At 59.4% G+C, this 26839-nt stretch overlaps 1 protein-coding gene across 3 annotated transcripts; it reads left to right on the top strand.

Moving 5' to 3' along the window:
* The first annotated feature begins 944 nt into the window (after nt 1-944).
* ACY1 (aminoacylase 1) lies at nt 945-25776 on the top strand. 3 transcript variants are annotated; one of them, XM_075005146.1, is made up of 15 exons: nt 945-1023; nt 4768-4925; nt 12774-12838; nt 16645-16749; nt 18346-18440; nt 19008-19084; nt 19581-19670; nt 20014-20070; nt 20181-20254; nt 21648-21697; nt 22170-22314; nt 22580-22648; nt 22851-22930; nt 23190-23250; nt 23975-25776. In XM_075005146.1, the coding sequence occupies exons 2-15, from the start codon at nt 4796-4798 to the stop codon at nt 24137-24139; spliced, it is 1263 nt and encodes a 420-aa protein (XP_074861247.1). In that variant the 5' UTR covers nt 945-1023; nt 4768-4795; the 3' UTR covers nt 24140-25776. The 3 variants fall into 3 exon arrangements, with proteins under 3 accessions (XP_074861247.1, XP_074861245.1, XP_074861246.1); XM_075005144.1 differs by lacking the exon at nt 945-1023 and adding an exon at nt 1100-1476; XM_075005145.1 differs by lacking the exon at nt 945-1023 and adding an exon at nt 1353-1493.
* The last annotated feature ends 1063 nt before the right edge of the window (nt 25777-26839 follow it).

Genomic DNA, 26839 nt, shown 5'->3' with positions numbered 1-26839 from the left:
CCCTCACAAACAACATTTTATTTTCTTTCCGATAGCTGGATAAATGAGTTTCCCCTTTTACTTCTGACGACTGGATGAACTAGCTCTAAGAGAGCCCTCTGCCAAAATCAGTATTGTGATATCAGATATAAAATCCTTTGATAGGCCTAAAATCTGTGGAAACATTTTAACATAAACATATGGAGAAATTTCAGAAACATGACTTGACACAAAATACATTAATGTTCCCTTTTTCTAAAAGCAGTTACCTTTGTTGTGAACACACTGGCCTGGGCTGAGTAATGTAAAATAGTGTCTTTGTTCCAGTGAGTTTAAGTATGTTGTGAACTGGATTGATTACTTAATGAAGGTGTAAGAGTATATTAAAATATAACAGTGGCTTAGGAATACCGATAAAGAAAATGTTTCAGAGAGAAGGGCTGAATCAGATATTCCATAATATTTAATGTTGTATTTAGCAGGACAACCGATTTGTTCCTACCACGAAGTTTTTGCAGAGAAGCCTCTGACAAACTTGCAGGGTTTAGTGAAAAACCTGTGACTGACTTTTCTTATTCCCAATTAATGCTTTTAATTAAGTAGCTTCCCAAGCTGGCCTGCAGGGGCAAACGTTTCATTTTCCTTAGAAATACATTTTAGAAAAGTTTTTCTTTTTCAACCCCAAATGTCATTTGCTGCATTTGGCTGCAAGGTTTTCGCTGGACTGGGGGACAGTGGGGTGCTGTGGCCTGCCAGGAGCTAGACTGGAATATGGGCAGGGATTCAGGCGCAAGGGGCAGCTTCATGCAGGGCCCATGAACGAGCTGCAGCCATCCATTGGTTTGCAGGGCTCCAAGCCCAATCTTTCAACTGCCATTGGTTGCTTCCAGCCAATGGGAGTTGCCAGTGTGTGCTTGGGGGTGGGGACAGGGCACAAAGCCTCCGCCCCACACAGGCCATAGAGAGCCCCCTGGAGCAGCCGGGGCTGCAGGAGCGAAAGATACTAGCGGGGAGTCCCGGGGCTGCTGGCCAGGGCCTGAGTTTGTAAGCAAGCGCCTCCTGCCCGGACCCTGCCTCTGGCACGGCCTCCCCCCGGCTCACCACCCAAACCCTCTGCACCCCGCCTTGGGCCCGGATGCAACTCCCTCCCCGGCCTGCTCCCCCCCCCCCCTCGGCCGCACCCCATCCCTTATCCCGAGGTGCTGGCTGCGCTCACCCCGCCCCCAGCAGAGTGCGGCCCTCCAGCACTTACCAGTGCGCCCACCCCCCCCGCCCCGGCTGGCTGCGGAGCCCCGGGCGGCGCTGGCCCCAGGGTCTGATCCCGCCTGTGGGGGGGGGGGCGGGGCCCGATCCTGCCCAGGCCCTGTGGGGGTGTCAAGCGCCGCCAGGGGCTGACCCTGTGAGGGCCCGATCCTGCTGGTGGCCAGGCGGGGCAGACGCGGGCCGAGCCCAGGCGCAGAGCCGGGGCGGAGCAGGCGGCGGCGGCGGCGGCCGGAGGTGGGGACAGCGCGGAGGTAGGGCCGGGGGGCGGCCTCCCCCGATCCGCGCGGGGCTGGAGCCGGGCTGGGGGCGCTGCCCTGTTCCCCCCACTCCCCGCAGCCGGGGCCACGTGGGCCGGGGGCTCCGCACACGGCAGCGGCGGCGCCTGAGGCCCAGCCCGAGCGCTGCCCCCCCCAGTGGCCACCCCAGCCCCGGCCGGAACCCCCCAGCCTCCCCCCCCGGCCAGGCCGGACCCCCCAGCCCGAGCGCTGCCCTCCTAATGGCCACCCCAGCCCCGGCTGGACCCCCCTTAGCAGCCCCACCGGCCAGGCCCAACCCCCCCCCCCCAGCCCGGCCCGGCCCCCCACCCGGAGCGCTGCCCCCCAGCGGCCACCCCAGCCCCGGCCCGACCCCCGCCCAGCAGCCCTCCGGCCCGGCCGGACCCCCCACCCCGAGCGCTGCTCCCCTAGCAGTCCCCCCAGCCAGGCCCAACCCCCCCCCCCCCGAGCACTGCCCCCAAGCCTGGGCCAGACCCGGCCACCCCAGCCCCGGCTGGACCCTCCCCGAGCGCTGTCCCCTAGCCTGGGCTGTACCCCCACCCCGAGTGCTGCCCTCCAGCGGCCACCCCAGACCTGGTTGGACCCCCTAGCAGCCCCCCGGCCTGGCCGGACCCCCACAGCCCCCGCCAGACACCCGGAGTGCTGCTCCCCAGCGGCCCTCCCAGCCCGGGTGGAGCCCCCTGGAGCGCTGACCCCCCCACCCATTCCCTTGCACCCGTCCCAGCCGGACCACTTGTGATGGAGTCGGGGGGTGGGGGTGCAAGTGTGAGACTCAGACTGGGAGTGTGTGAGACAAGCAGAGCACCTCCCAGCGGGTGAGGATGACCCTGGGGCTATAACCTGGGCTGGCAGGTAACACCTCTGCCCTGAGCAAAGAGGAGGGAGGAGCCGAGCTGGTTTTGAATGGGGAGGGCCGCAGTTAGAGGCTGGGGGGAGAGAGAGCTGGAAGGCAGCCAGCCAAAAGCTACACCCCAGAGGGGCCCCCCTCGGGGTCTTCTCCCCAGGACGGGTTGGAAGGACTGTCTCTGCCGGCTGTACTGACTCTTCTGTGAGAAACTGGGCCTCTGTGCCTAATAAACCCCCTGTTGTGCCTGCTGAGTGAGAGTCACTCCTGCCAGCGGACGGGGTGCAGTGCAGGGGGACCCCATCACACCACCCCAGCTCAGGCTGGACCCCCTGAGCACTGCCCCCCAGCCCCAGCCAGACCCCCCCCTCGAGCTCTGCCCCCCAGCTGTCCCTCTGCCGTCTGCTCCCCAGACGCCCCCCCCAAAGCGCTTCCCTCTCCCAGCCTGTGCCTGCCCATGTGCTCCCACTTCCCCCGGGTTGTGTCTGTGCCATGTCTGCCCCCAACTTCTGCTTCCCTACCCCCAACTTCTGCTTCCCCCCCAGTCCCAGTAAGATGGATAGAAAGCTGGCTAGAAGGTCGGGCCCAGTGGTAGTGATCAATGACTCGATGTCAGGATGGCAGTCGGTTTCAAGTGGAGTGCCCCAAGGTTCGGTTCTGGGTCCTGTTCTGTTCAACATATTTATCAATGACCTGGATGAGGGGTTGGATTGCACCCTCAGCAGGTTTGCGGATGACACTAAGCTAGGGGGAGAGGTAGATACGCTGGAGGGTAGGGAGGGGGTCCAGAGTCACTTCGACAAATTGGAAGACTGGGCCACAAGAAATCTGATGAGGTTCAATAAGGGCAAGTGCAGAGTCCTGCACTTGGGCCAGAAGAATCCCAAGCATTGTTACAGGCTGGGGTCCGACTGGCTCGGTAGTAGTTTTGCAGAAAAGGACCTGGGAGTTGTAGTGGACGAGAAGCTGGACATGAGTCAGTGTGCCGTTGTAGCCGAGAAAGCTAACGGCATATTAGGTTGCATCAAGAGGAGCGTTGCCAGTAGATCCGGAGAAATGATTATTCCTTTTTATGCGGCTTTGGTGAGGCCGCATCTGGAGTACTGTGTTCAGATCTGGGCCCCCAATTACAGGAAGGATGTGGATGCACTGGAGAGGGTCCAGCGGAGGGTGACCAGAATAATTAGGGGGCTGGAGCATATGACCTATGAGGAAAGGTTGAGGGAACTGGGTCTGTTTAGTCTGCAGAAGAGAAGACTGAGGGGGGATTTGATAACAGCCTTCAACTTACTGAAGGGAGGCTGCAAAGAGGCTGGAGAGAGGCTGTTCACAGTGGTCATGGATGGCAGAACACGGAACAATGGTCTCAAGTTGCGGTTGGGAAGGTCCAGGTTGAACATTAGGAAAACCTTTTTCACTAGGAGGGTGGTGAAGCATTGGAATGGTCTACCCAGGGAAGCAGTGGAGTCTCCATCCCTGGACGTGTTTAAGTCTCGGCTCGACAAAGCCCTGGCAGGGCTGATCTGATGGGTTTGGCCCTGCTTAGAGCAGGGGGCTGGACTCGATGGCTTTTTTAGGTCTCTTCCAGCTCTACTGTTCTATGATTCTATGATTCCCTGTGTCACCCTCCGCCGCTCCCCCACCCTCACCCCGAGGGTCCCTGCATCCCCAGGCCATGCATGAGCCTGTTTCTTCCCCCTCGCCCCCACTCTGGAAACCCAGAGACTTGCCTCTGCCTCTACCTCCCTGCACCCCTTCTCCCCGGCCCGGCCCCGGGCACCCCACTGACCCCTCAGCACTCACCCAGCCACCACCAGCTGTGCTTGCTGCCCGTACAGCTAACCAGCGTCCCCTGTCCTATGGCCGAACCTCTGCACGCTCCTCCCCAGCCCCCACCTCCTGCTTGCACCCTCTTCTAGCCCCTGCAGCATTGATGAGCCCCAGCGCCCCACCGCGCCCCCTGCTGCTCCAGCCCCTGCACACTCTCCCTCCTGCTCCAGCACCCCCCAGCCCCTGCCGCACCTCTGCTTCCCCAGCCCTTTCCCAGAACCAAAATTTGGGGGGTGAGAGGGGGTTGGCAAGTGCTGAAATTGTGGTGCTAGTACCAAGCTGACCCCGTCGGGGTGGGGGCCAGTGCGTGCGCCAGCCTCCTCCCTCGCCCCCGCTCTGTGCTCCTGCCCACGCCGCCCTGCGGCTGTCTCCCCTCCCCGCATCACCACTGGCGGGGTGGGGGGTTGGGCCGGGCCGGGGTGGGGTGGGGTGGGGGGCCAGCAGCAAAGGCTGTTGGCAGCAGCCTTGCCCCCCTGCAAGGCTGTGACATGGCAGCGCCGTGGCTCTGGGCTGTGGCTTCGTCTTTAAGAGGCTGATCCTGCTCCCTGCCCACTGCATTTCCTCTCCTTTCCACAGGGCGCCGGAACCACTGCAGGTGGACGACATGCTGCCCAGGGGAGCCCCTAACCAGCCCGGGGAGAAGGTCTCAAGCCAGGACCCTGGAGAGGACCCTTCCGTCTCCCTTTTTCGGGAGTATCTGAGGCTCAAGACGGTCCAACCAGAGCCCGACTACGGTAAGGAGACTGGGCCGCTTTTTTCGGCCGTGGCACTGGCCGAGGGCTATGTCACTCACCAGCAAGGCCGCTGGCTTACTGCAGTGCTACGGTCTACTCCTCGCCTGCGCCTGCCAGAGGGCTCCCTGCTCCTGGGCAAATGAGCCACCCCTGGGGGGCAGGAGGCGTCCCAGTGAGAATTGCCAGGGTATGGTCTGGCCTCGCAGCTCCTGCCAGCTTCTGGAATTGCATCTCCCAGGTGACGTGAGCTGGAGATGGAAATCCCAGGCTGCGGAATAGGCTTCCTTCCAGCCGCCTTCTCCTGCCCCAGGGCTTTCGGAGCTGTGATGTCTTGGGGCATTTCTGGGCACAGCTGAGAGAACCAGCCCAGGGCAAATTCCGACTGGGGTTTCCTCCTCAGTGAGGCAAGCCAGGGCAGCCACAACACCCACAGAGTCTCCAGCGGCTCCGAATCCCAAACCAGCCACCCTCCTTACTCAGGTGACGGGCTGTGAAAGCCTCTTTCACCAACTTCACACACAGTCTTCCAGGCCCCAGAGGGACCGGCCACATCCCCAGGTCGAGAGAGCCTTAGATCTCCCCCAGAACAGCGCGCTGGGCCAGTCCGTTAGCATTTAGAAGCTTATTAGCAAAGAAAGGAGGAATAGGGTGAGGGAGGAGAGTGGTTACATTGTCCACATCAGTCAGATTTCATGAGGCAGGCTACAGCCCATGGTACGAGCTGCTATCTTGGAAAGCTCTGAAAATACACCCCCTGTGGGAGAGGTCCCCAGTCCGTGCAGGCTTCGTTCGTGAGGAACGAAAGCCGAAAGGGCCACTGCCTGGGTCACCTTTAGAGTCTTACCGCGTGGAGGGAAAAATCCTTTCTTAGTCAGGTAGGGAATGGAGAGTTACAAGCTTAGGCCCCCCGCCTTTCCCGTGCTGGGGCCGTCGGCCGGTTCCCGGAGGACACGTCGCCGTCAAATTCAGCAGGTGCGTCTCCGTTTAGCCTGCGTTCCTGGCTGGAAGGAGACCGTCGCGATCCTTAACTCTATGTGATGGGGTTCAGGGGTCCTCCTGCACTGCACCCCGTCCGCTGGCAGGAGTGACTCTCACTCAGCAGGTACAACAGCAGGTTTATTAGGCAACAGATGTCCAGTTTCTCACAGAAGCGACAGCATAGCAGCCAGAGACAGTCCTTCCAACCTGTCCTGGGGAGAAGACCCCGAGGGGGGCCCCTCTGGGGTGTAGCTTCCCCCTCCTCAGGCTGGCTGCCTTCCAGCTCTCCCTTTTCCTAGCCTCTAACTGCCGCCCCCGATTCAAAACCCAGCTCAGCTCCTCCCTGCTCTTTGTTCAGGCAGAGGTGTTACCTGCCAGTTGTAGCCCCAGGGTCATCCTTAGCCACTGGGAGCTGCTGCTTGCCTCAGACACCCAGCCTGACTCACACATGCACTCCCCCCACTCCATCACACTCTAAAACATTCCAAATACAGGGACCGAGCCAGTATCCAGGCCTGCACGTATCAGCAGGGCACAGCTGTCCAAGTAGCACAAACAGATGGGGTGAATCACCAGCTTTCTCGAGACACCCACTGGGACGATGCTTAGATGGAGTCTCCACCGCAGCATTCCACGTGGGCCTCCCCTTCTGGGCCTAGTGTGCTCACCTGGGTAGAGCGGGTGCGGGGTGCAGCCAGACCTGACCTGTTTGCTCACATGGGCGAAGAATTGGATCCTGCTGTTCCTTGTCCACTCAGCAGAGAGTCCAAAGATCAGCCTCTGTATTTCCTAGGCAAAGCCCACGCACCTTCTGGAGCTCTCTTCCATGGGGGGTGAGGACACGGTGTACCTGTTGTTTTGAGTGTTAATCAGTCACAGAGCATGTGGATTTGAACTCGGCAGCCTCTGCTCAGTCAGCGATCCAGCCAAGTTAAGACAGATGATCTTCTCCAGCTTCTCAAACGCGGTTCCCAGCGGTTGGAGCTGGCCACCCGGTGGAAGCTAGTTTAGCTGCTTCTTTCTGGGCAGTTCCAAATCGAGTGCACGACGGTTCTCGTGAAACCCATGTGTAACGCAGCTGTGGGGCGGTAATGGGGTGTGGCACACGCCTGTCAGAGGAGGGGTCTTCCGTGCGGCTGATCTCAAGCCCGTGGAAGTATTAGTTGCTGTGTTCCGTAACAAAAGAGCGAGGTGCTTGCAAACTGAAATTGAAAGGCAGCAGGTTTAAAACAAATGGACGGAAATATTTCTTCGCGCCTTGCGCTGCTGGGAGGACCAAGACTAGAAGAGAATTCAAACGAGCTAGACAAGTTGTGGAGGTTAGTTTGGCCCATCGGTGGCTAGTAGCCAGGAGGGGTAGGAATGGTGTGCTTGGACTCTGCTAGAGGCTGGAAATGGGTGAGAGGGGATGGATCACTGGCTCATTGCCTCGGGGGGCAGCTGGCACTGGGCTGGACGGACCTTTGGTCTGACCCAGTGTGCTGAACTGGGAGCTGATACAGGGCTGTAAACCTCCGTTTAATGGTTTATGCGGTTAAACACGAGATTTAACTGCTTCAGCATTAAACGGGCCCTGGCCCGCGGCCTCCCCAGCCCTCGCCCCCGCTGGCGCTGCTCCAGGTGTACGGGGGCCTGCCTGCCTGCGATGGCTCTGCAGGCTGAAGTAACACCCTTCCCACTCCTGCTTCGGCCCCTGCTTAACTCGTGTGGTCAGGGTTAACTGGTTCCTGCCCCACAGCTGACATACAGCTTCTAGCTCAGTGTCTTTTCCAAGGCAACTGAGACTAGCTCGGCTCAGCACAGCTGGCAGGAAAGAAGGTGGCAGCTCCTTCCACCGAGCCAAACCACCCTCTTTCTGGCAACACCCCATTCACTTGTCATTCACTGCCCTGCGCCGCCCTTGCCCACACAGGCAGTTGGCAGTTCCCGACTAGGGGCCAATCCTGCCGTCCTCACTGATGCAAAAGGCCTGTTGACTCAGTGGGTGTTGTCCCTGTGGGAGGACACGAGGGCTTAACACGCACTCCACAAAGGTGCTGAGTCAAGGCTGAGCGGTGGCGTTGACCCAGCCATATTGCTCAGGGCCGTGAAAAATTCCCGGCCAGGCATTTAAGCCGACTTAAACCCTAGTGTAGACAGCGCTAAGTGGCCGGGAGAATTCTCTTGCCTCTCGAGGGAGGCGGATTAAATGCAGCGGTGGGAGAGCCTGTAGCGAGTGTCCAGCAGAGACCCAGCCCAAGGCCTGGTCGGCGTTAGATAATCCAGCTACCACCACCCCCCAGAATGGGGCAGTGCAGCTCAGGATTTCAAGTACCCCTTTATTAAAAGACCCATAGGTACGTCCAGACTTCTCTCCTGTACCCCTAAGGTTGAATAGCAACAGAGAAAGCTGTGCTAGTCTATATATAAGTCTACGTGCAACGTATCATTAAAGACCTACACCTATCCTTGATCAGGACGCCACACTCCAGAAGGCCCTAGGTGACAGGCCTGTTCTGTCCTACAGACAGACAACCTCCCAAACTTATGAGGATTCTCACCCACAACCACAGTCTGTTCCCCAGGAATACCAGTCCTGGGACTTTACCCTGCAACAAAGCCTGTTGCCAGCTTTGTCCACACATCTATTCTGGAGACACCATCACTGGACCTAACCAGGTTAGTCACAGAATCTCGGGCACATTCTCATGTTCCTCAACCAACATTATGTATGCCATCATATGCCAACAATGCCCAGATGTTTTGTATATTGGACAGACTTCAGACTCTCTTAGACAAAGAGTTAATGAGCACAAAACAGACATAAAAACACTCCTGATCCACAAACCGGTCAGACAACATTTTAATGAAAACAGAAAGCAGTCAAGTAGCACTTTAAAGACTAGCAAAATAGTTTATTAGGTGAGCTTTCGTGGGACAGACCCACTTCTTCAGACCATAGCGAGACCAGAACAGACTCAATATTTAAGGCACAGAGAACCAAAAACAGTAAGCAAGGAGGACAAATCAGAAAAAAGTGATCCAGGTGAGCAAATCAGAGAGTGGAGGGGTGGGGGAAGGTCAAGAATTAGATTAAGCCAAGTGTGCAGATGAGCCCCAAAAGTGACTCAGAAAATTCCCATCCCGGTTCAGACCGCATGTTAATGTGCCGAATTTGAATATAAAAGACAGCTCGGCTGTTTCCCTTTGAATAGTGGTGCGAAAATTTTTTTTCAGTGACACGCATACTCTTAAGTCATTAACAGAATGGTCCACTCCATTAAAATGCTGACTGACTGGTTTGTGGATCTGGAGTGTTTTGATGTCTGTTTTGTGCCCGTTGACCCTTTGTCTAAGGGAGTTAGAAGTCTGTCCAATATACAAAGCATCTGGGCATTGTTGGCACATGATGGCATATATGATGTTAGTAGAGGAGCATGAGAAAGTGCCCGTGATTCTGTGAGTAACCTGGTTAGGTCCAGTGATGGTATTTCCAGAGAAGATATGTGGACAAAGCTGGCAATGGGCTTTGTTGCAGGGAAAGGTTCCAGGGCTGGTGTTCCTGGGGTATAGACTGTGGCTGTTAGTGAGGATCCTCGTAAGGTTGGGAGGTTGTCTGTAGCAGAGAACAGGCCTGTCACCCAGGGCCTTCTGGAGTGTGGCATCCTGATTAAGGATAGGTTGTAGATCTATAATAATGCGTTGCAGTGGTTTGAGTTGGGGGCTGTAGGTGTCAGAGAACCAACAGCGTTCGGCTAACTGAGAGACACAGAGGCTTCTCCGGGGTAGAATTACAAGGTGTTTATTATGCGCATAAGGTACCTCTCCAGAGAGAGGGACCCTGTATAACAAAGTAATGGATCATTTATAGTCTTAACTTGCATACAGTTGATTGGTCAAACACAGTTACTAAGATACATTTGATTGGATACAGACTATAGTAACGGATGAACAAACAGGTATGTTCCAACTGTCAAGCGGTAATTCTTCAACATCTTAGCTTTGACAAGACAGTACTCCCAGTTTAATTAGATCCAAGTCTTTCCAGCTCCTTATAGTCCGTTCTGCACATGCCTGTGTGAGGTCATACCATTGTCTGCATATCTGCCTGCAAGTGAGCAGAGCTAATCACATGGGCACTTAGCCTTACAGAAGCCATGTTAGTTATGCTAACTTTACGCAGTTCGCCACATAGGCAATGACCAGTGGTGTTCTGTTCTTGGCTTTTTTGGGCCGATCTTGGAGTAGTTGGTCGCTGCGTATTCGTCTGGCCCTGTCGACTTGTTTTTTTACTTCTCGTGGTGGGTAATTCAGGTTTATGAATATTTGGTAAAGATCTTGTAGTTTTTGGTCTCTGTCAGTTGGATCAGAGCAAATGCGATTGTACCTAAGGGCTTGACTGTGAACAATGGATCTAATTATGTGTGCAGGATGGAAGCTAGAAGGGTGTAGGTAAGTATAGCGATCAGTAGGTTTTCGGTACAGTGTGGTACCGATCCGGCCATCCTTGATTAGTAATGTAGTGTCCAGGAAATGTATCTCTTGCGTGGAGTAATCGAGGTATAAGTTGATGGTGGGGTGTAGATTGTTAAAGTCGCTGTGGAATTCTTCTAGATCCTCTGTACCATGGGTCCAAATCATAAAGATGTCATCAATGTATCTTAAGTAGAGAAGGGGTAATAGGGGACGAGAGCTGAGGAATCGTTGTTCCAGGTCAGCCATAAATATATTAGCATATTGTGGGGCCATGTGGGTGCCCATAGCAGTTCCACTAATCTGGAGGTATAAATTGTCCCCAAATCAGAAATAATTGTGGGTGGGAACAAAGTTACAGAGGTCAGACACCAGATTGGCTGTGGTGACATCAGGGATGATATTCCTGATCGCTTATAATCCGTCTTCATGTGGAATATTGGTGTACAGAACCTCTGCATCCATTGTGGCAAGGATGGTGTTGTCAGGAACTTTTCCAATGTTTTGTAATTTCCTCAGGAAGTCAGTGGTATCTCGGAGATAGCTGGGAGTGTTGATGGCTTAGGGCCTGAGGAGGGAGTCAGCGTAACTGGATAGTCCGGTGGTAAGGGTGCCAATACCTGAAATGATAGGGGGTCCGGGGTTCCCAGGTTTGTGGATTTTTGGGAAGTAAATAGAATAATCCAGGCTGGGGCTCAGATGGTGTGTCTGAGTGAATGAGGTCCCGAGCAGCAGCAGGGAGTTCCTTAAGTAGTTGTTGTAATTTCTTTTGGAATTCCAAAGTGGGATCTGCGGAGAGAGGTCTCTAAAATGTGGTGTTGGAGAGTTGTCTGGCTGCCTCCTGTTCATAGTCTGACTTATTCATGATGACAACAGCACCCCCTTTGCCAGCTGATTTGATTATGACGTCCGGGTTGTTTTTGAGACTGTGGACAGCACGGCGTTCAGCAGAGTTGAGATTGTGTCTCCTTTGGCATTTTGTGTATAACGTCAGCCTGAGCACGGATGCATCTGATGCAGTGGGTCTTTGCCCACAAAAGTTTATGCTCCAAAATATCTGTTGGTCTATAAGGTGCCACAAGACTTCTTGTTGTTCTCACTTACAAAAATGGCACAGAAGACGACTGCTGAAAACCTGCCGACTTTCCACCGTCTTATTGTCAGCTAAATGAATGGGAATAGAAACATTGTAGGTACGTTTCAGGGTAAGGCACAGAACACAATAGAAACAAGTCGATGTCTGGGTGAACTTTTAGATTGCACTGACTTTACTGGTGGTTTTACATAGACTGGTATAGAAGTGGGCCAGTCTCTAAAGGAGTTGATGTACCCCTTGGAAGACCTCAGTTTACCCATGGTCGAGAAACACTGGCATAGCTGACCCTAACCCAGTGAAGGCAGTGCTGGGCTGACTGCGGAATCCTTCTGAGACCTGCCTTCCGCCTTGGGGAGGTGGAGTATGGCTGGTGACGGGAGTGTCAGCTGGGGGAGCATGTAGAGGTAGGAGGAGAAACAGGAGGGATCAGGGGGCCTGATGAAAATCCAGAGAACCGGGAGCGGGGCAGGGGGAGGGATAAAGTCTAATCAATCCAGGCAGTGGCTCTCCTTTGCTTTACTATTTGTATCTCTTCTTCCTACCTGCTTCCCAACCTGCAGATTAGGTCGTTAATGATTTGGGCCCCAGAGCAAGGTTGTGGGGGTGTGGCCTCTGTGGAAGGGGCGTGGCCAGGGCAGGTGGTCCACAGCGCTGCTGGGCATGTGGTGCTACCCTGCTCCAGCTTGCAGACCCACCCAGCACTCTGGGTGCGATTAAAAGGTACCTGGGGTGGGGAAGGGCAGCCGGGAGGCCTGGGTCCCTTTGAATCATTGGGCCCTGGGGCAGTTGCCCTTCCCCCTATCAGTAGGCCTGGCTGCAGTAGCCCCTGTGGGCCCAGCTGGGATCGGGAACTTGTGCTAGGCGCTGTACGAAGCAGACCGCCGAGCCTCGCCCCGACATGAGGCCGGTCTGTGTTTGCCATGGCAGAGCCTGCATGGGTGGGTTGTGGGCAGGAGGCCTGCAGAAGCTCTCCCCTCGGGGCCTAGCGCTGCGTTCCTGTTCCCTTACTGCCAGGGCCTCGGTCGCAGCGGTGCGCTTGGCTGGACAGACCGTGCACCTGCCTGGCGACTGCATGGGCTGCATGCCACGTAATTGGCCAGGATGAGGTTCATATGGGGTTGGGGGAAGAGCTTCAACCATGGAGGAAGTCTGCCGGCAATGGCCGGCTGCAGCCTGGACCCTGGGCATTACGAGCTTGTGCCGCCCTTACAGCGGGGGACGGCTGGAAATGGGACGTCGGGGCGGGGGGATTCCCTGGTAGGAGCAATGCATGGAGGTCCCAGCTGAAGGCCTCTGATGCCCTGGCTTTCTCCCCCTCTCAGAGGCAGCCGTGCGGTTCCTGGAGCGCCTGGCGGCCGAGCTCGGCCTGGGGTGTCAGAAAGTGGAGGTAAGAAAAGTTCACCCACTCCTCCGCGCATCCGTCCGAGCCTGGTGGCACCGGGAGGTGTCTGTCGCAAGCAGGTAAACCCCCCACACGGCTGCAGCCACCCCGGCCCGGCTGGGAGCGCTGCTCCCCTTCATCGTGTGTCCAGCGCCCTTTCCTGCTGTCACGTGGGACTTGGACACCTAACGCCTCCCTTTCACTGGGCCCGTCTTCCTGGCCGAGCGATGCGGGGAGCTCACCTCGTCCCCTGCCGGTGCTGACGGGGCATTGACAGCGCCATAGCCGGGATCCTCCTCTTTTTTGCCTTGCTATTTGTATCTCTTCCTCCAACCTGCTTCCCAAGCTGCACGTTAGATTGTTAATGATTTGGCCAACAGCCCCTCTGGCAGGGCAAGGTCAGGGGGCGTGGCCTCTGGTGGAAGGGGCGTGGCTGGGGGAGTTGCTCAGAGGTTCCCAACCACCTCCAGGGAATTGGTGGGTCTCAGCCGAGTTCAGTGTGTCCACCCCACCTGGCAGCCTGGCAGCGGGCACTCCTTGGTGGGCCCTGCCGGGGGCATGCCCTTTGTCCATGGCGCTTCTCTCAGATGCAGGCTGAAGGCTCAGCTGGCGTGCGCTGCTTGTGCCAGGCTTGTTCTTTTGGTAAAGAGGATTCCTGTCCACATAAAGGAGGGCCGGGCCAGACCTGGCCCGTGGGCTGTGTTCAGCGTACCGAGACGTTGGCTGCGGCCCACCCCAGCAGGACCCCAAGGCAGGCTCCCTGCCTGCTGCAGCCCCAGGCTGCTCACAACAGCTGGCAACTCTCTGGAGGCGCTGTGCGCCCCGGGGGCAAGAGGGGGTGACTGTGCTCTGCTCCAGTGCCCAGGGGCCGTTTCCGGGCGGCACGAGGAGGGAGCCTCCAGCCGGTCTGAACAGGCGGGGGCTGCGGTATGGAGGCAGCTTGCCTTGGAGTCCCGCTGGGTAAGCAGATGCTCTGGAGCGGAGTCTGACCTCTGTTACTCCAGTGCAGTCTGGAGGTGGTGGCTTCTGCCAGCGAGACCGGCAGCTGGTGCACTCCACGTGCTTCGTCCCAGCCTGCACCGGGCAGCCTAGATCTAAAGCGCCTTGGATGTTAATCATGAGTCCTCCCACCACTGCCCCCTGGGGCTCCTACTCCAGAGGTTCCCTGTGCTGCACTGGCACCTGCCTGTAGGATGGGGGCAGGAGCCTTCCCAGGCCCGGTGCTCTCACTGGCTCTGGAGGAGGAGAGACTAACCCCGGGGATTTTTGAGCCAGGACTTTTGCATTGAGAGTCTAGGCTGGGGTGCTGTTCCCACTCCCAGCCCCTAGCTCCCAGCCGGAGAGCCCCTGCGAAACGTGACCGGGGAGCAGTTGTTTGCTGTGGTTGTCAGTAATCCCCCAGAGACTCACCCAGCCCGTTAATCTGCTCTTATGGGCGCTCAGGCTATTTTTGGGTCCCTCCATCCTGACCTTCGTGGCCGCATGGTCCGTAATTAGACCAGGAGTTAGCAAGGTCACATTCCTCCAAGGAGTCCGGGGTGGTGCAGTTTTCCCTGTGGCTTGTCCCAGCACTTGGGCACAGGAATCCCCACCAGCAGAGATGTGGGCTGGGGAAAGTTCCCTGCAGTGGGGCAGGGTGGGTGGACTGAGAACCCAGCAGCTCCTTGCTGGTCCCTTTCACCAGCTACACCTGTGCTTCCAGGGAGAGGCCAGGGCGCTGTTCTGAGCGTGTGCAGCCAGAAGCGTCACTGCTGGTGGTAGAAGGATCAGCCCCCTCAAACCATCGGGGGGTAGTTCTATTATTCTTACGAGAAACAACCTGGAACTTTCTCAGGGGGAAAAGTGATACGCCAGGCACGTTCGTTGGGAGTGCACTAGGAAATTAGCTAGCCTACGCTCACGCACACGCAGAGATGGAGTCTTGCCAGTTGACGTTATAGTTAACAGTTTGTTGCCTGCTTTCAATTAGGTGGACAAGCGAATGAAATATGAGGCTGGATCAGGGCCAAGTTCCTTTCAGCCCGGGCTGGGATCCCAGTGGAAGTGGCAGAGCAGTTTTCTCGCATTGGGATCAGTGGATTTTGCCTCCTGTTTGGGATCTTTTCCTAGTTTATTAATGTTTCCTTAGGTGGTGGTTCTTCTCTCACATCTATTGTCCCATCATGCTGATTCCCGTTGATGACTGCCTGCTTCCAACTTCAGAGCTGTCAGTGTGCCCACTTCTCACATGTTAATGAGGATATGGAGCAATGTGGGTCTCTCCCGGTCCCTTCCTAGAGCATCTGGTGAAGGTCTTGCACACATTCGTCACTCACACAGCGGGGGCTTTCATTAGCATGTAGGCAGAACAGCGAGTTAACTTTAGCAAACGCTCATCACGCTCGGAGTTCAGCATTAGGTCCAGGTGACCTCTTACAAAGTTGTGTGATGGAGTGGGGGGGGATGTGAGTGAGAGATTGAGGCTGGATGTGTGTGTGACAGGCAGAGCATCCTCTCGTCGGCTTAGGAGGACCCCTGGGGCTGTAACCTAAGCTGGCAGGTAACACCCCTGCCCTGAGCAAAGAGCGGGGAGGAGCCGAGTGGGGTTTGAATCGGAGGCAGCAGTTAGAAGCTGGAGGGGAGAGGGAGCTGGAAGGAGCCAGCCTGGCTAGGGAGGAAGCCACACCCCAGAGGGGCCCCCCTCGGGCTCCTCTCCCCAGGACGGGTTGGAATGACGCTGGCTGTACTGACACCTGTGTGCTGAGCTGTGCCTCTGTCGCCTAATAAACTTCCTGTTCTGCCTGCGGAGGGGGTGCAGTGCTTGGGGACCCTGAACCCCATCACACATTGTCCTAAATTAGAGATAGCGCAAGTAGGCTTGTAGACGACTTTGTCGCCAGCTGACAAGCTGAGCTAGTTACAGGGGCCTTGCTTGCTTTGTGGCGCACGAGGGCTTCTCCCAAGGAAACGAGCAGAGTTCTTTTCCCTGCCTCCCCAGAGAGGAGGCCAGGACAGAGATGGCCAGTCTGGTGGGGTTCAGCTTATCTGCAGCTTCTGGCCGCCTGGCTCAGGGTGAGGGTTGGCCTCTGGTGCCTCCTTTGGCAGCTCCTGCTTTATACTCGGACCGGTGGCGGCTGAGTCTGCAGCTGTTGTCGTCATTTCTGCTGCCCCCAGAGCCTTTTTCCGAGTCCCGCTGCAGGCAGGGCAGACCATGCCCTCGCCTCCGCGGCCACGAGTCCCACGTGCTGACCTTGATACTCTCCCTCTGGGGCGGCACGGAAAGGAGGAAGAAATCTCCATCTGGGTCATCAGGCTCCCTGCCGCAGCATCTGGCTCTGGCTTCGGGGCTGTCTGGAATGGGGGCGTTCTTATGGGAGGAGGGGACGCTGTCTGAGATCTCCGGATCCGGTTGCTTGGAGGACCCTGTTGCTGGCCACGTGCCTCACAGTTACCGATGGTTTAGTCCTTGCAGCATCCCTGGGCCTCAGGGAGTTGTAATCCCTACAGCCCAATGGGGAGCTGAGGCCCTGGGGAGATGCAGGGAGTTGACCAAGGTCGTTCAGAGCATCTGTGGCAGAGTTGGAAACTGAGCCCGATGCCTCCTGGTTCTCAGTCCGGTGCCCTGCCTTCGAGCCTCTCCTTCCTGCCTCCTGACAAGACAGAGGAGTCTTGTCCTTTGAAATCTGCCCCTTCCCGCGTGAAACGACCTCACCCTTCAGAACCACCCGCTGCCCCTCGGCTGCTCTGTCAGCTCCTGCCGGCTGCCCAGCTCTCCCAACCCTCAGCAGAGCAGAGAACCCTTCGGCTGTAACCAACTGCCTCTCGCTCTGCAGGTGTGCCCGGGCCGGGTGGTCACCATCCTGACCTGGCAGGGCACGGACCCGCATCTCCGCTCCATCCTGCTGAACTCGCACACGGATGTAGTGCCCGTGTTTGAGGTGAGGGGCTTCTGCGCGGGGTTGGGCTTACAGCTGGGGCTCCCTGGGCAGGCAGGGGGCAGTTCTGTGCCCAGGCGAGCGGAAGAGTCCCTCGCCGGAGTGGTCCTCAGCGCCAGGTTCGCTGTTGCCAGCTTCCGTGCGGCGAATAAGCCTCCTGACTCTCTCAATAAGCCCGAGCTAATCCCGTTCCCAGACAAGCCCTTAGACGCCAATCCCAAAAGAACCCGAGCGCCCTCTGACGAGATGTCCCGGCTGGGACTGAGGTGGGCCTGCCGGGCAGCCCTGACTTTTCTCCTCCCTTGTCCTTCCTCACCCCTGCTTGCTGGGAGCTAGTTTAAAAAAAACAGGAAAGAAGCTCCAACCCAGTGAAGCCTGAAAGAGCAAATTGCTGTGGTTTTTAAGCCATTTTAGTAAGGAACTTCTGTATCCTTTGATGCTGGGAGCACAGCGCCTCCTACAGGAGAACACTGGGAACTGTGAGCCTTTGTCCTCGCAAGCTGAGAGGCTGTGTTGAGCCCAGCCCCGTTTAGCCCTGGGCCTCTCTGCTGCAATGCCCGTTTGGGGACGGGATGGGCATTTTTTCAGTGCCTGGTGCAGTGGCTTTAGGGCTATGCCACTGTGTAATTTTCCTGATGTCCCCTGGACCAACACCATGCTGCCTACCAGGCCTGTTCAGACACTCTGACACCCCTGCTCTGCAACCTGCTTAGTTCTTGTTCCCTGTAAGCTGGGCCCTCGTGTGGCTGCTCAGGAGAGATTCCGGTGCCGCCCAGCAGATTAGCAGAGCGCCACGGCCAGGTTTGTATTTCTACTGGTGGTGCACTTCCGCACCTGCCTTGGTGCACATTAAAATTTATTCTGCACATGGATGGAAAAAATCTGCATGGATGGGAAGGATTAGAGGGAGCGTTGGTAATGCCCCTGGAGTTCTCACCCGGTTCCAGGCTCAGCCTTCCTCTCTGCGAAAACACCCCTTTATTCTTGTAAAGGCCTCTCCATTGTCAGTGGGACTCCCTCGTTTGCCGCTGGCACCTGCCCCTTGATCGGCTCCGGGGCTTGTACGGCTCTCTTCCCCAAGAGGGTTGTGCGGTACTCACCATCCACTGCCACGTGCTTCAGCTGCTGCTGCAGGGTTAGTTCCTCTGAGCTCCAGCCTTCTTAGGGGCGGCGTCCTGCTCTTCGTAATGGATGGAGCGGAGTCCGGGTCACCTCGAGATACCCCGGAGGGGTTGAGCTGAAATCGCCCAGGAAGGCTGGGAGAGGTTGAACCTCTCTAATCCAGCTCTCTCTCCAGCAACGTCCGTAATTCGGCCTGAGTTTAGTTAGCTGATGACCACTTATCCTGGGTGCAGCCAAGTTTCCCATAAAGTTTGTTTCTGGCCACCCACCGGTCCTGGCTCTCAGTGCTGTGTGCTGTTATGTAGCTGTAATTTACCCCCTAAATGTCTTCTAAGAGCCCACTGGGAGTGCTGGTAAGGTGCTACGCAAGATTGTCCTCCTGTGGTGCAGCAAATGCTCTCTGGGACCCAACTGCAGTGTGTCCGTGTCTGCTGCCTCCAGGAGCCCTGCTGGTCAACTCTGGTTTCTTCCCTGCAGGAGCACTGGACCCACGACCCCTTCGAGGCCTTTAAGGATGCTCAGGGTAACATCTACGCCCGCGGAGCCCAGGATATGAAGTGTGTCTCCATCCAGTGAGTGCAGGCCAAGTGGCCGGCTGCCTCCCTCCTCGGTCTTGCCTTAGGTGGCCGTTGCCCCTCTGCACCGCTACGTTCTGGAATTGTGCTGTGCCGGGGGCTTTTCCCCAGCTGCGCATCCCCTGGGAACAGTTTGAAAAGGGAGGTGGCGTCAGGAAGACTGGGCCAGGCTGTCAGGCCCTGCAGTGAGCTACACGAGGCAGTAGATGCTGGAGATGCTGAAAGCTGAGCAAATACCCCTTATAGTCAAGGTCTAGTTATTGGCTCAGCTTGTATCTGCCTGGTCCTATAACCGACACGGAGCTGGGATGTTCTGCTTCTTGCATGGCCTGGCTGGGATGGCCAAGGCCTGTGAGACCTGCCCTCCATGAGGCGTGTTATCTGCTCCACACTGGACCCCTTGAGTCTTTGACTGTGGGAAAGCCAGGGAGTGCCAGTGCCATCTGGAATCCAGGGCTCAGCTCTGTTCGTGTACCTCACACCTGGCCGGCAGCCCGGCTGGCGCGTCGGGATCTCGCAGGAGCCTGCGGCGTCTGGCGTCCTGAGCAGTCTCTCCCCATTCAGGTACATCGAGGCCATCCGGAGGCTGAAGGCCGAGGGGAAGCGTTTCCCCCGAACGATTCACATGACGTTCATGCCTGGTGAGTGACTGGTCCGGTTGCTGGAGCTGAGCCCGGGGCGGGAAATAAGTTTTGGTGGGGGAGGCCTCTCTGATATGTGGGTAAGCGATCAAGGGCTGGGCTTCTCTAGGGAGGGGATGTGGGGTCTGATATGCCTTGATCAGCCCGCGAGGCTGGGAGACCGGCCAATGGGAGCTGAGAAACTGTGCTGAAGTGCCCTGCCCCGAGCACAATCTCAGCTTCTATTGGCCAGTTTCATCCCTCCCTCCCTCCTGGTAAAATCTCTCCGTTCCCATTGGCCGGCTGCTGGAAGCTGAGGGCAGGGGAACGCATGAAGCCATCCAATGGAAGCTGAGAGATTTTGCTGGGGGAGGCTCCTGAAGGTGTCCTTCCGCCCCAGCGTAGGAGCGAGCTGAGTTAAGAGGCTTGGCGGGTCGGGTTCAGCCCGCAGGCTGCATCTTGCCCGTTCCACCAGCTCGGAGCGGTCGCTAACTCTGTCTCCCTCCTGCACGCGCAGATGAGGAGATCGGGGGCCACACGGGAATGGAGCTCTTCGTGAAGCGGCCCGAGTTCCAGGCTCTCCGCGTCGGCTTCGCGCTGGATGAAGGTGCCGCTCCCTGGGGCTCCGCTCCGCCTGGGCTACTGGCCCTTCTGCAGAGACCAGCGGGGCCCCTCAGCCATTAGGAGGCAGATGGGCCGAGGCGCATGGGGAGGCAGGCGGTGGTTGGGATAAGGGAACCCCGTGTGGGCAGCTCCCTCTGCCTGGAACCCAGCCACGACGCGTGGGTGAGGGGCATCGGATGGCTGGGCCCTCGGCGCCTGATCGCAGAAGTGGGCGCCTGTGGATCACCCCCCAGGGCATAAAGCCCCCCCGCCTGTGCTTCCCCCATTGCATGGCCATGCTGGGGGGGCGGTGGCAGCTTGCTGACCCCTTTTCTTCGCTCCCCCAGGCCTGGCCAGCCCGACGGACACCTTCTCTGTGTTCTACGGGGAGAAGAGCACATGGTGTGAGTAGCCCCTGCCCGTGCCGTTGTCATGGGCCCCTCGCTGTGGTGCCTTGGTGCCAGCCTCACCCCCCTTCTGTTAACGTGTCTTCCCCTCTCGTCGGTGCTGGCAGGGGTTACAGTCAAGTGCCAGGGGAAGCCCGGCCACGGCTCCCAGTTCATCCAGAACACGGCTGCTGAGAAGTTGGTAAGGGCGGGCACCCGCTTTGGGGGCTGGCAGTGCCGCCTGCCCTGGTCCCCACCCCCCCGCCCTCGGCAAGTGACAGAGGGTGAGCTGCTGTCCTGCCCCCAGGGCGAGACAGGCAGCTTCTCGCTAGCAAGATCCCCAGTACAGGGGGCCCCCAGCTACGCCAGCCTCAGCCTCTCCCAGCAGGGGGCGCTGTGGGGCCAGGCAGTAGCCCTGGCTAGGTGGGGGAGGGGGAGATCCCAGCCTTTCCCAGCAGGGGGCGCTGTGGCTGCAGGGGAGCTCCCAGCCTCTCCCAGCAGGGGGCGCTGTGGGGGACAGGTGCTCTGGCTGCAGGGGAGCTCCCAGCCTTTCCCAGCAGGGGGCACTGTGGGGCTAGGCAGCAGCTCTGGCTGCAGGGGAGCTCCCAGCCTCTCCCAGCAGGGGGTGCTGTGGGGCCAGAGCAGGGGGCACTGTGGGGCTAGGCGGTAGCTCTGGCAGTGGGGCAGCTCCCAGCCTCTCCCAGCAGGGGGCGCTGTGGGGGGCAGGCACTCTGGCTGCAGGGGAGCTCCCAGCCTTTCCCAGCAGGGGACGCTGTGGGGAGCAGGCGCTCTGGCTGCAGGGGGGCTCCCAGCCTTTCCCAGCAGGGGCCGCTGTGGGGGGCAGGTGCTCTGGCTGCGGGGGAGCTCCCAGCCTTTCCCAGCAGGGGGCGCTGTGGGGAGCAGGCGCTCTGGCTGCAGGGGGGCTCCCAGCCTTTCCCAGCAGGGGGTGCTGTGGGGGGCAGGCGCTCTGGCTGCAGGGGGGCTCCCAGCCTTTCCCAGCAGGGGGTGCTGTGGGGCTAGGCAGCAGCTCTGGCTGCAGGGGAGCTCCCAGCCTCCCCCAGCAGGGGGCGCTGTGGGGAGCAGGTGCTCTGGCTGCGAGGGAGCTCCCAGCCTTTCCCAGCAGGGGGCGCTGTGGGGGGCAGTCGCTCTGGCTGCAGGGGGGCTCCCAGCCTTTCCCAGCAGGGGGCGCTGTGGGGAGCAGGCGCTCTGGCTGCAGGGGGGCTCCCAGCCTTTCCCAGCAGGGGGTGCTGTGGGCCTAGGCAGCAGCTCTGGATGCAGGGGAGCTCCCAGCCTCCCCCAGCAGGGGGCGCTGTGGGGGGCAGGCGCTCTGGCTGCAGGGGAGCTCCCAGCCTTTCCCAGCAGGGGGCGCTGTGGGGGGCAGGCGCTCTGGCTGCGAGGGAGCTTCCAGCAGTGCCAGCCGCAGGCTCTCGCAGGGGGAGTGCCTTTGGGTGGCTGCTGCTGGGGAGTCGGGTTGTTTCGGGGCAGCCCTGGGAGCAGGCTGGAGCTGCTCACCCGAAGGGCGCCCCAGGCCCTTGCACTCTGGGATGTGGCTGCAATACGCTGGGCGGGACGCTGACCCCCGCTTCCCTCCCCAGCACCGTGTGACCTCCTCCCTGCTGCAGTTCAGAGACAGCGAGCAGCAGAGGTAAGAGGCAGCACCGCGTGAAACTGGCTCGTTTGGTCCCTGGGGGACCAGGTGAGGGACACGTGCACAGGCCTGGGCCTCAGGACGCCGGGGTTTTAGCCTCAGCTCCTGGGGGAGTGGTGACGGAGCTCCGTGCCTCAGTTTCCCCATCGGGGATGTGGCTGTGAGGAGCCCGAGTTGTCGCCCAGAGGGGGCAATTCACTGCTGGCAATAGGACCCTTTGAGCTCCGGGCATGGAGAGCATTGCTGGGGGGCAGGATCCAGGGCCTGGCGCCGGGATCAGAGCACGTGGCTGTCCCAGAACCCCTTGTTATGCGCTAGGGCTGTGTGTCAGCACCCACAGCTGTCACAGGGGTGGCACGCGTGTGCCAGGCGAGGCAGATCTGCCCTCCCCTCTGCCTGGGGAGCAGCCAGGGCTGAAAGGCTGCAGCAGACACCGATCCCAGGCACTGTCTGTGGTTTCCCCTGCCAGAATGCAGCAGGACAAACACCTCACTCTGGGCGACATCACCACCATCAACCTGACCATGCTGAGCGGGGGCGTCGCCTGCAACGTGGTGCCCTCCGAGCTGTCCGCCACCTTCGACATCCGCCTCCCGCCCACTCTCGACCTGCAGGTACAGCCAGGGGGGCGCTTCCCTGGGGAGGGGCGCAAGGCGAGGTCCCCCATGTCGGGGGGACGGAGATCTGCCAGCCTTCGCCCCGGCGGCGCCTGCCGGCAGTCCAGCACTGGCACTGGCTCTCTGCCAACGTTCCCCGCTGTACCGTGTCAGTTTCCGCAGCGCGTGGGCTGCCTGGGTCTGTGAGGAGAGCATGGGGCCATGGCCTGGACTGCTCTCCCCGCCCTGCTCACACCCCACCTGGTTTGTCCTTCTCCTACAGGCTTTCGAGGAGCAACTCAGAGCCTGGTTCCAGGAAGCTGGAGAAGGCATCACCTGCGAGTTCCACCAGGTAGCAGCTGGGAGCCCCGGAGCCGCACATTGAAATCTGATGTGTGGGGGAAGTAGTTTGGCTGGGCATCTCCATGGCCCTGTGCAGCCCCTTCCACACAGCCGCCTGCCCCGCTCTGACCCTGGCCTCTCGCTCTCCCGTCCCCTCCCTCTGCCGCCACCCGCTCCCCTGGCAGGTGTACTGACCCCTCTCCTTTGTGTAGAAGAGCCTGGATCAGACAGTGACCTGCACCGAGGACTCTGACCCGTGGTGGAAAGCATTCAGCGGGGCCTGCAGAGACATGTGAGTATGGCGCCTGGCTCTTCCCCCAGTCAGGCAGCTGGCAGGCCGGCCTCACGGTCCCCGGGCCTTGGTAGGTGCCTCTCAATCAGGCGGGGGTGCAGGAGTAAGGCCCCCCCGTCAGGCTATTCCCTCCCCCTGCTACAGAGGGGTGGTAGTGATCCCTGCCTCCCCACCCCAGCCCTCTGCCACATCTTGCAGGCCCTGGCTCCCTTTGGCCAGGGGAGGGCATGGCTCACCCAGGCTCTGTCTCCGTCGGCAGGCACATTACGCTGAATCGTGAGATCTTTCCGGCCGCCACGGACCTCCGTTACCTCCGACAAGTGAGTGCTGGCACCACTCTCCAGTCAGTGTCATCCTCCCCCCAACCCCACTGCAGCCTCTGAGTGGGTCTCCCCGCTTCTGGCCTCTTCCCCACCCACTTTTCTTCTCCTTTGCCCTGACTCTGCTCCCTTGGCAAGTGGGGATGGCCTTGGCCTGCAAGCAGGATGCCTGGGTTCCCTTCCTGCTCCCGGGTCCCTTCGAGCCAGCTCCTTCTCCTCTGTCCCTCGGTTTCCCCACCTGTAAAATGGGAGCTGATCCGCCATCTCTGGCTCGAGGTGCTCTGTAAGTGCCCATTGTTGAGCTGCACTAAGGCAGGGCCATGAGCCAGGGCCTTGTTGGGCTCGGCCCTCTGCAAACATTGCTTCTTAAGGACGCAGCGTCTTTGGGGTCTGCTGGGGGGCATCCCAGGTACGGGAGGGGGTTGCGGCAGTGCAGGGGCGTGGGAAGGAGTCCAGGGACAGTGGCTGGGAAGTTGCTTTCCCAGTGGTGAGAATATGGGGCCTGGACGCTGCTGCCTTGCAGAAGGGGTGTGCTGCCCAGCCCTGCCTTGGGCTGGATGCTGCGTGGGGGCCCCCCTGCGGGATGGGACCGAACCAGGGCTCCCCTGCAGTGCAGGCCAGGGGAGGGGGCTGGCCAGCAGGGGTGCTGCATGGGGTTGCATGTCAGTGTGGGCGGGGAGACCTCGTTTGCGCTGTGACTCCCCCTCTTCACGCTGCTTTGCAGGCTGGTTACCTGGCCCTTGGCTTCTCCCCCATGAACCGCACCCCGGTGCTGCTGCACGACCACGACGAGCACCTGAATGAGCAGGTCTTCCTGCGCGGCATCGAGATCTACGCCGGCCTGGTCGCTGCCCTGGCCAGTGTGCCCCCGCTGCCGGCCGAGGGCTGAGGGGCACTGCGGGGTGGGGGGGGGTACCAGAGAGAGCTGGAGGGTGGAATTGTGGTGGGGGGGCGGGGGCTGGTAGTGTGAATTAGATAGGGGATGAGGGAGCCAGATCGGTGCTCCAGTGCTGACAGGTCAAACCCGGGGTCCCCGTGCAAGGCGCTTTCCATTGCTAGTGTCCTCTCTCCCGTGCAGGTTGCCGCCCGTGAGCCGGCTCGTGCATATGCAGAGCCTGGGAGAGCGATCTTATGAACATGCGTTTAGCGCCGTGTCCTAGGTGAGGGTTATCAGAGGGGCAGCCGCGTTAGTCTGTAGCGTCGAGAACAACAAGAGGTCCCTGTGGCACCTTAGAGACTAACGGGTATTTTGGAGCATCAGTTTTTGGGGGCAAAGACCCGCTTCATCAGATGCATGAGCTGGGGGGTGGTTTCAGAGGGGTACTAAGAGAGTGGGGTCCCAGTAAAAGGGAGGCCCTTTACAAACACAGTACCCTTGCAGCCCTTAACCAGTTAACACTGCGAAGGGAGCTCCAGGCCCCTGGCTTGGCGCATCTCTGCAACAAATGCTGTGCGGGGAACGCAGCCAGGCAGAGTTAATTAGATGCGTTGGTGTGGGTCGGGCGCTTTGTTGAGTGCTTCTTTTGTGGGCCCTATATAGAACCCCAGGGCTGGAAGGGACCTCAAGAGGTCACCAAGTCCAGCCCCCTGCCTAAAGCAGGACCAACCCCAACTAAGTCATCCCAGCCAGGGCTTTGTCAAGCCAGGACTTAACCTCTAGGGATGGCAATTCCCCCACCTCTCCAGGTAACACGTTCCAGTGCTTCGCCCCCCTCCTGGTGACTGCCCAGGCAAGCTGGTTTGGGGAGGTAGCCAGCTGCTGCAAAACTGTAGCAGGAAGCAGCTCCCAGCTGGCCTGGGAGTGCTGCTTGGCAGGGTGTCTCCCAGCTGTACTGGGGCTAGAGGGCAGAGGATGCCCGAGTTCCCCGGCGGTTTGCCCAGGCTGTGCGTTTTCGTTCCCTGGCGCAGGGCCCAGCACGCTGCACACCCCCAGTTTAATCGCTGTCTTAACGACTGTCTGCGTGGCCAGGAGGCTGCATGTGGCAGGCTGGGGTCCCTGGCTGGAGGACTGGCGCCGTCTCGGTGTGCGTGTGAGGGGCAGTGCCCTGCTCTCTGGCCACAGCTCCATCATCCGGGTGCTGCAGTCGGGCTATCAACAGTGGCACCATGCCCGCCCTGCCCTCGCCCGCCAGCCCGCAGTGCCTTGTTGCCCCTTTGCAAGTAAGTCCTTGAGCCAGATACCCCCTGTGCTCTTGGGGTGGGCAGGGGAGGCTGGTGCCCTGTTGGGCCAAGGGGACAGATCCTCAGGGGCAGACTGCCAGGTTGGGGCTGGCTGATGCAGCACCGGTGCAGGGCCAGGGGAGTGCTGTGGCAGGATGACCCTAGCACCAGAAGGCTGGGCCAGACGGGGTTTCTCCCCCGGGGTGTGGGAAGGGGAGGGGTCTGCCTGCCCGAGCTCCCCCATCAGCTGGGGCCAGGGATCATGTCTGATTCCTGTCTGAAATGAGGCAAAAGCCACCGGCTGTTGGTGCCTCCCTCTCCCTGGTGCCTGTGATTTTACTAATAAAGTCATTTGATTGCAAAGCGCAGCAACGGGTGTGGCAACTCCTGGCCTGGCCTCCCCCCCTCGCTCTGCCGGCCCTCGAAATCCGCTCTTGCCCCCTGAGCTCAGCCTGGCTGCTTGCACAGGCCTTGTTACACCAGCCGACTTGCTGCACCTGGCCAGGCCCTAGGGCAGCGCCGTCTGCTGCTGCACGGAGCTGTCCCATTCGGCGAGTGGGTCTTCTCCTTCCTGACCCCTGGTGCCCTGGAGCCTCAGCGTGAAACGCTCCCGGTGCAATTGCTGGGGCCGTTCTGAGGCGTCCGTGAGGTGCACGAGCCTCAAGTTAGACGCCTACATCCCTGGGGCGGCTCTGCAAGTAGGTTCTCGAGGCGCTGCTGGAGCGGGGGCGTGCGGTGCCCAAAGGTTGGAATTGGGCTGTGTGGAACTGGGGCCCTCAGCATCCCCGACCCCTCAGCCGTTGGGCCCCCAGCCCAGCCTCCTGCTCCGTGAAGTGATGCGCTGACACCTGCTGCGGTGGTGGCTGAGCCTTGCCTGGGCTCTGGTCCAGCACAGGGCCGTGGTGCAGCCCAGGCAGTGGGTCAAGCCATGAATTCAGGGTTCGCCCCAAAGTGCTGCTCAGTCTAGTCTGGGCTGCCTCCGCCCCCGCCCCCAAGTTGCCCTTGGTTGTCCGCAGCGCCTGGTGCTGTCGGCGGCCCCTCGAGCCTGGGGGTCGTCTGCTCCCTGGCCACAGGCAGACGGGCTCTCGCTCGGCAGGAGACCAGGAGGTGACCAGGCGACAGGGGGACAGCCTAGAACAGACTTGTCAGCACAGAAGCCATCAGCACCACCCAACTCGGGGGCCCAGAGGGAGTCCTCGAGCCGGGCTGTGGCCCTCTTTCCTCCCTCTCCAGCCAGCCAGGGCTGCCCTGCTCACCAGCCCAGCTCCTGTTTGAACCAGCCGGGCCCCTTCTCCCGCCTTTGCCCCGTTTCCCAGGGAAGAAAGGGGTCACCGGGTGGCCTAGGTTACGAGGAGCAGGAGCTCCCATTGTCTAGGTGTGAGAAGCCATCACACTGAAACGCCCCTCACCGCTCTGCGCTGATGCTCTG

This window comes from Carettochelys insculpta, chromosome 11, assembly GCF_033958435.1.
Source record: "Carettochelys insculpta isolate YL-2023 chromosome 11, ASM3395843v1, whole genome shotgun sequence".
Taxonomy (NCBI): Eukaryota; Metazoa; Chordata; order Testudines; family Carettochelyidae; genus Carettochelys; species Carettochelys insculpta.
The sequence above is the reverse complement of the archived record's forward strand: the minus strand, read 5'-3'. Positions and strand labels throughout refer to the sequence as shown.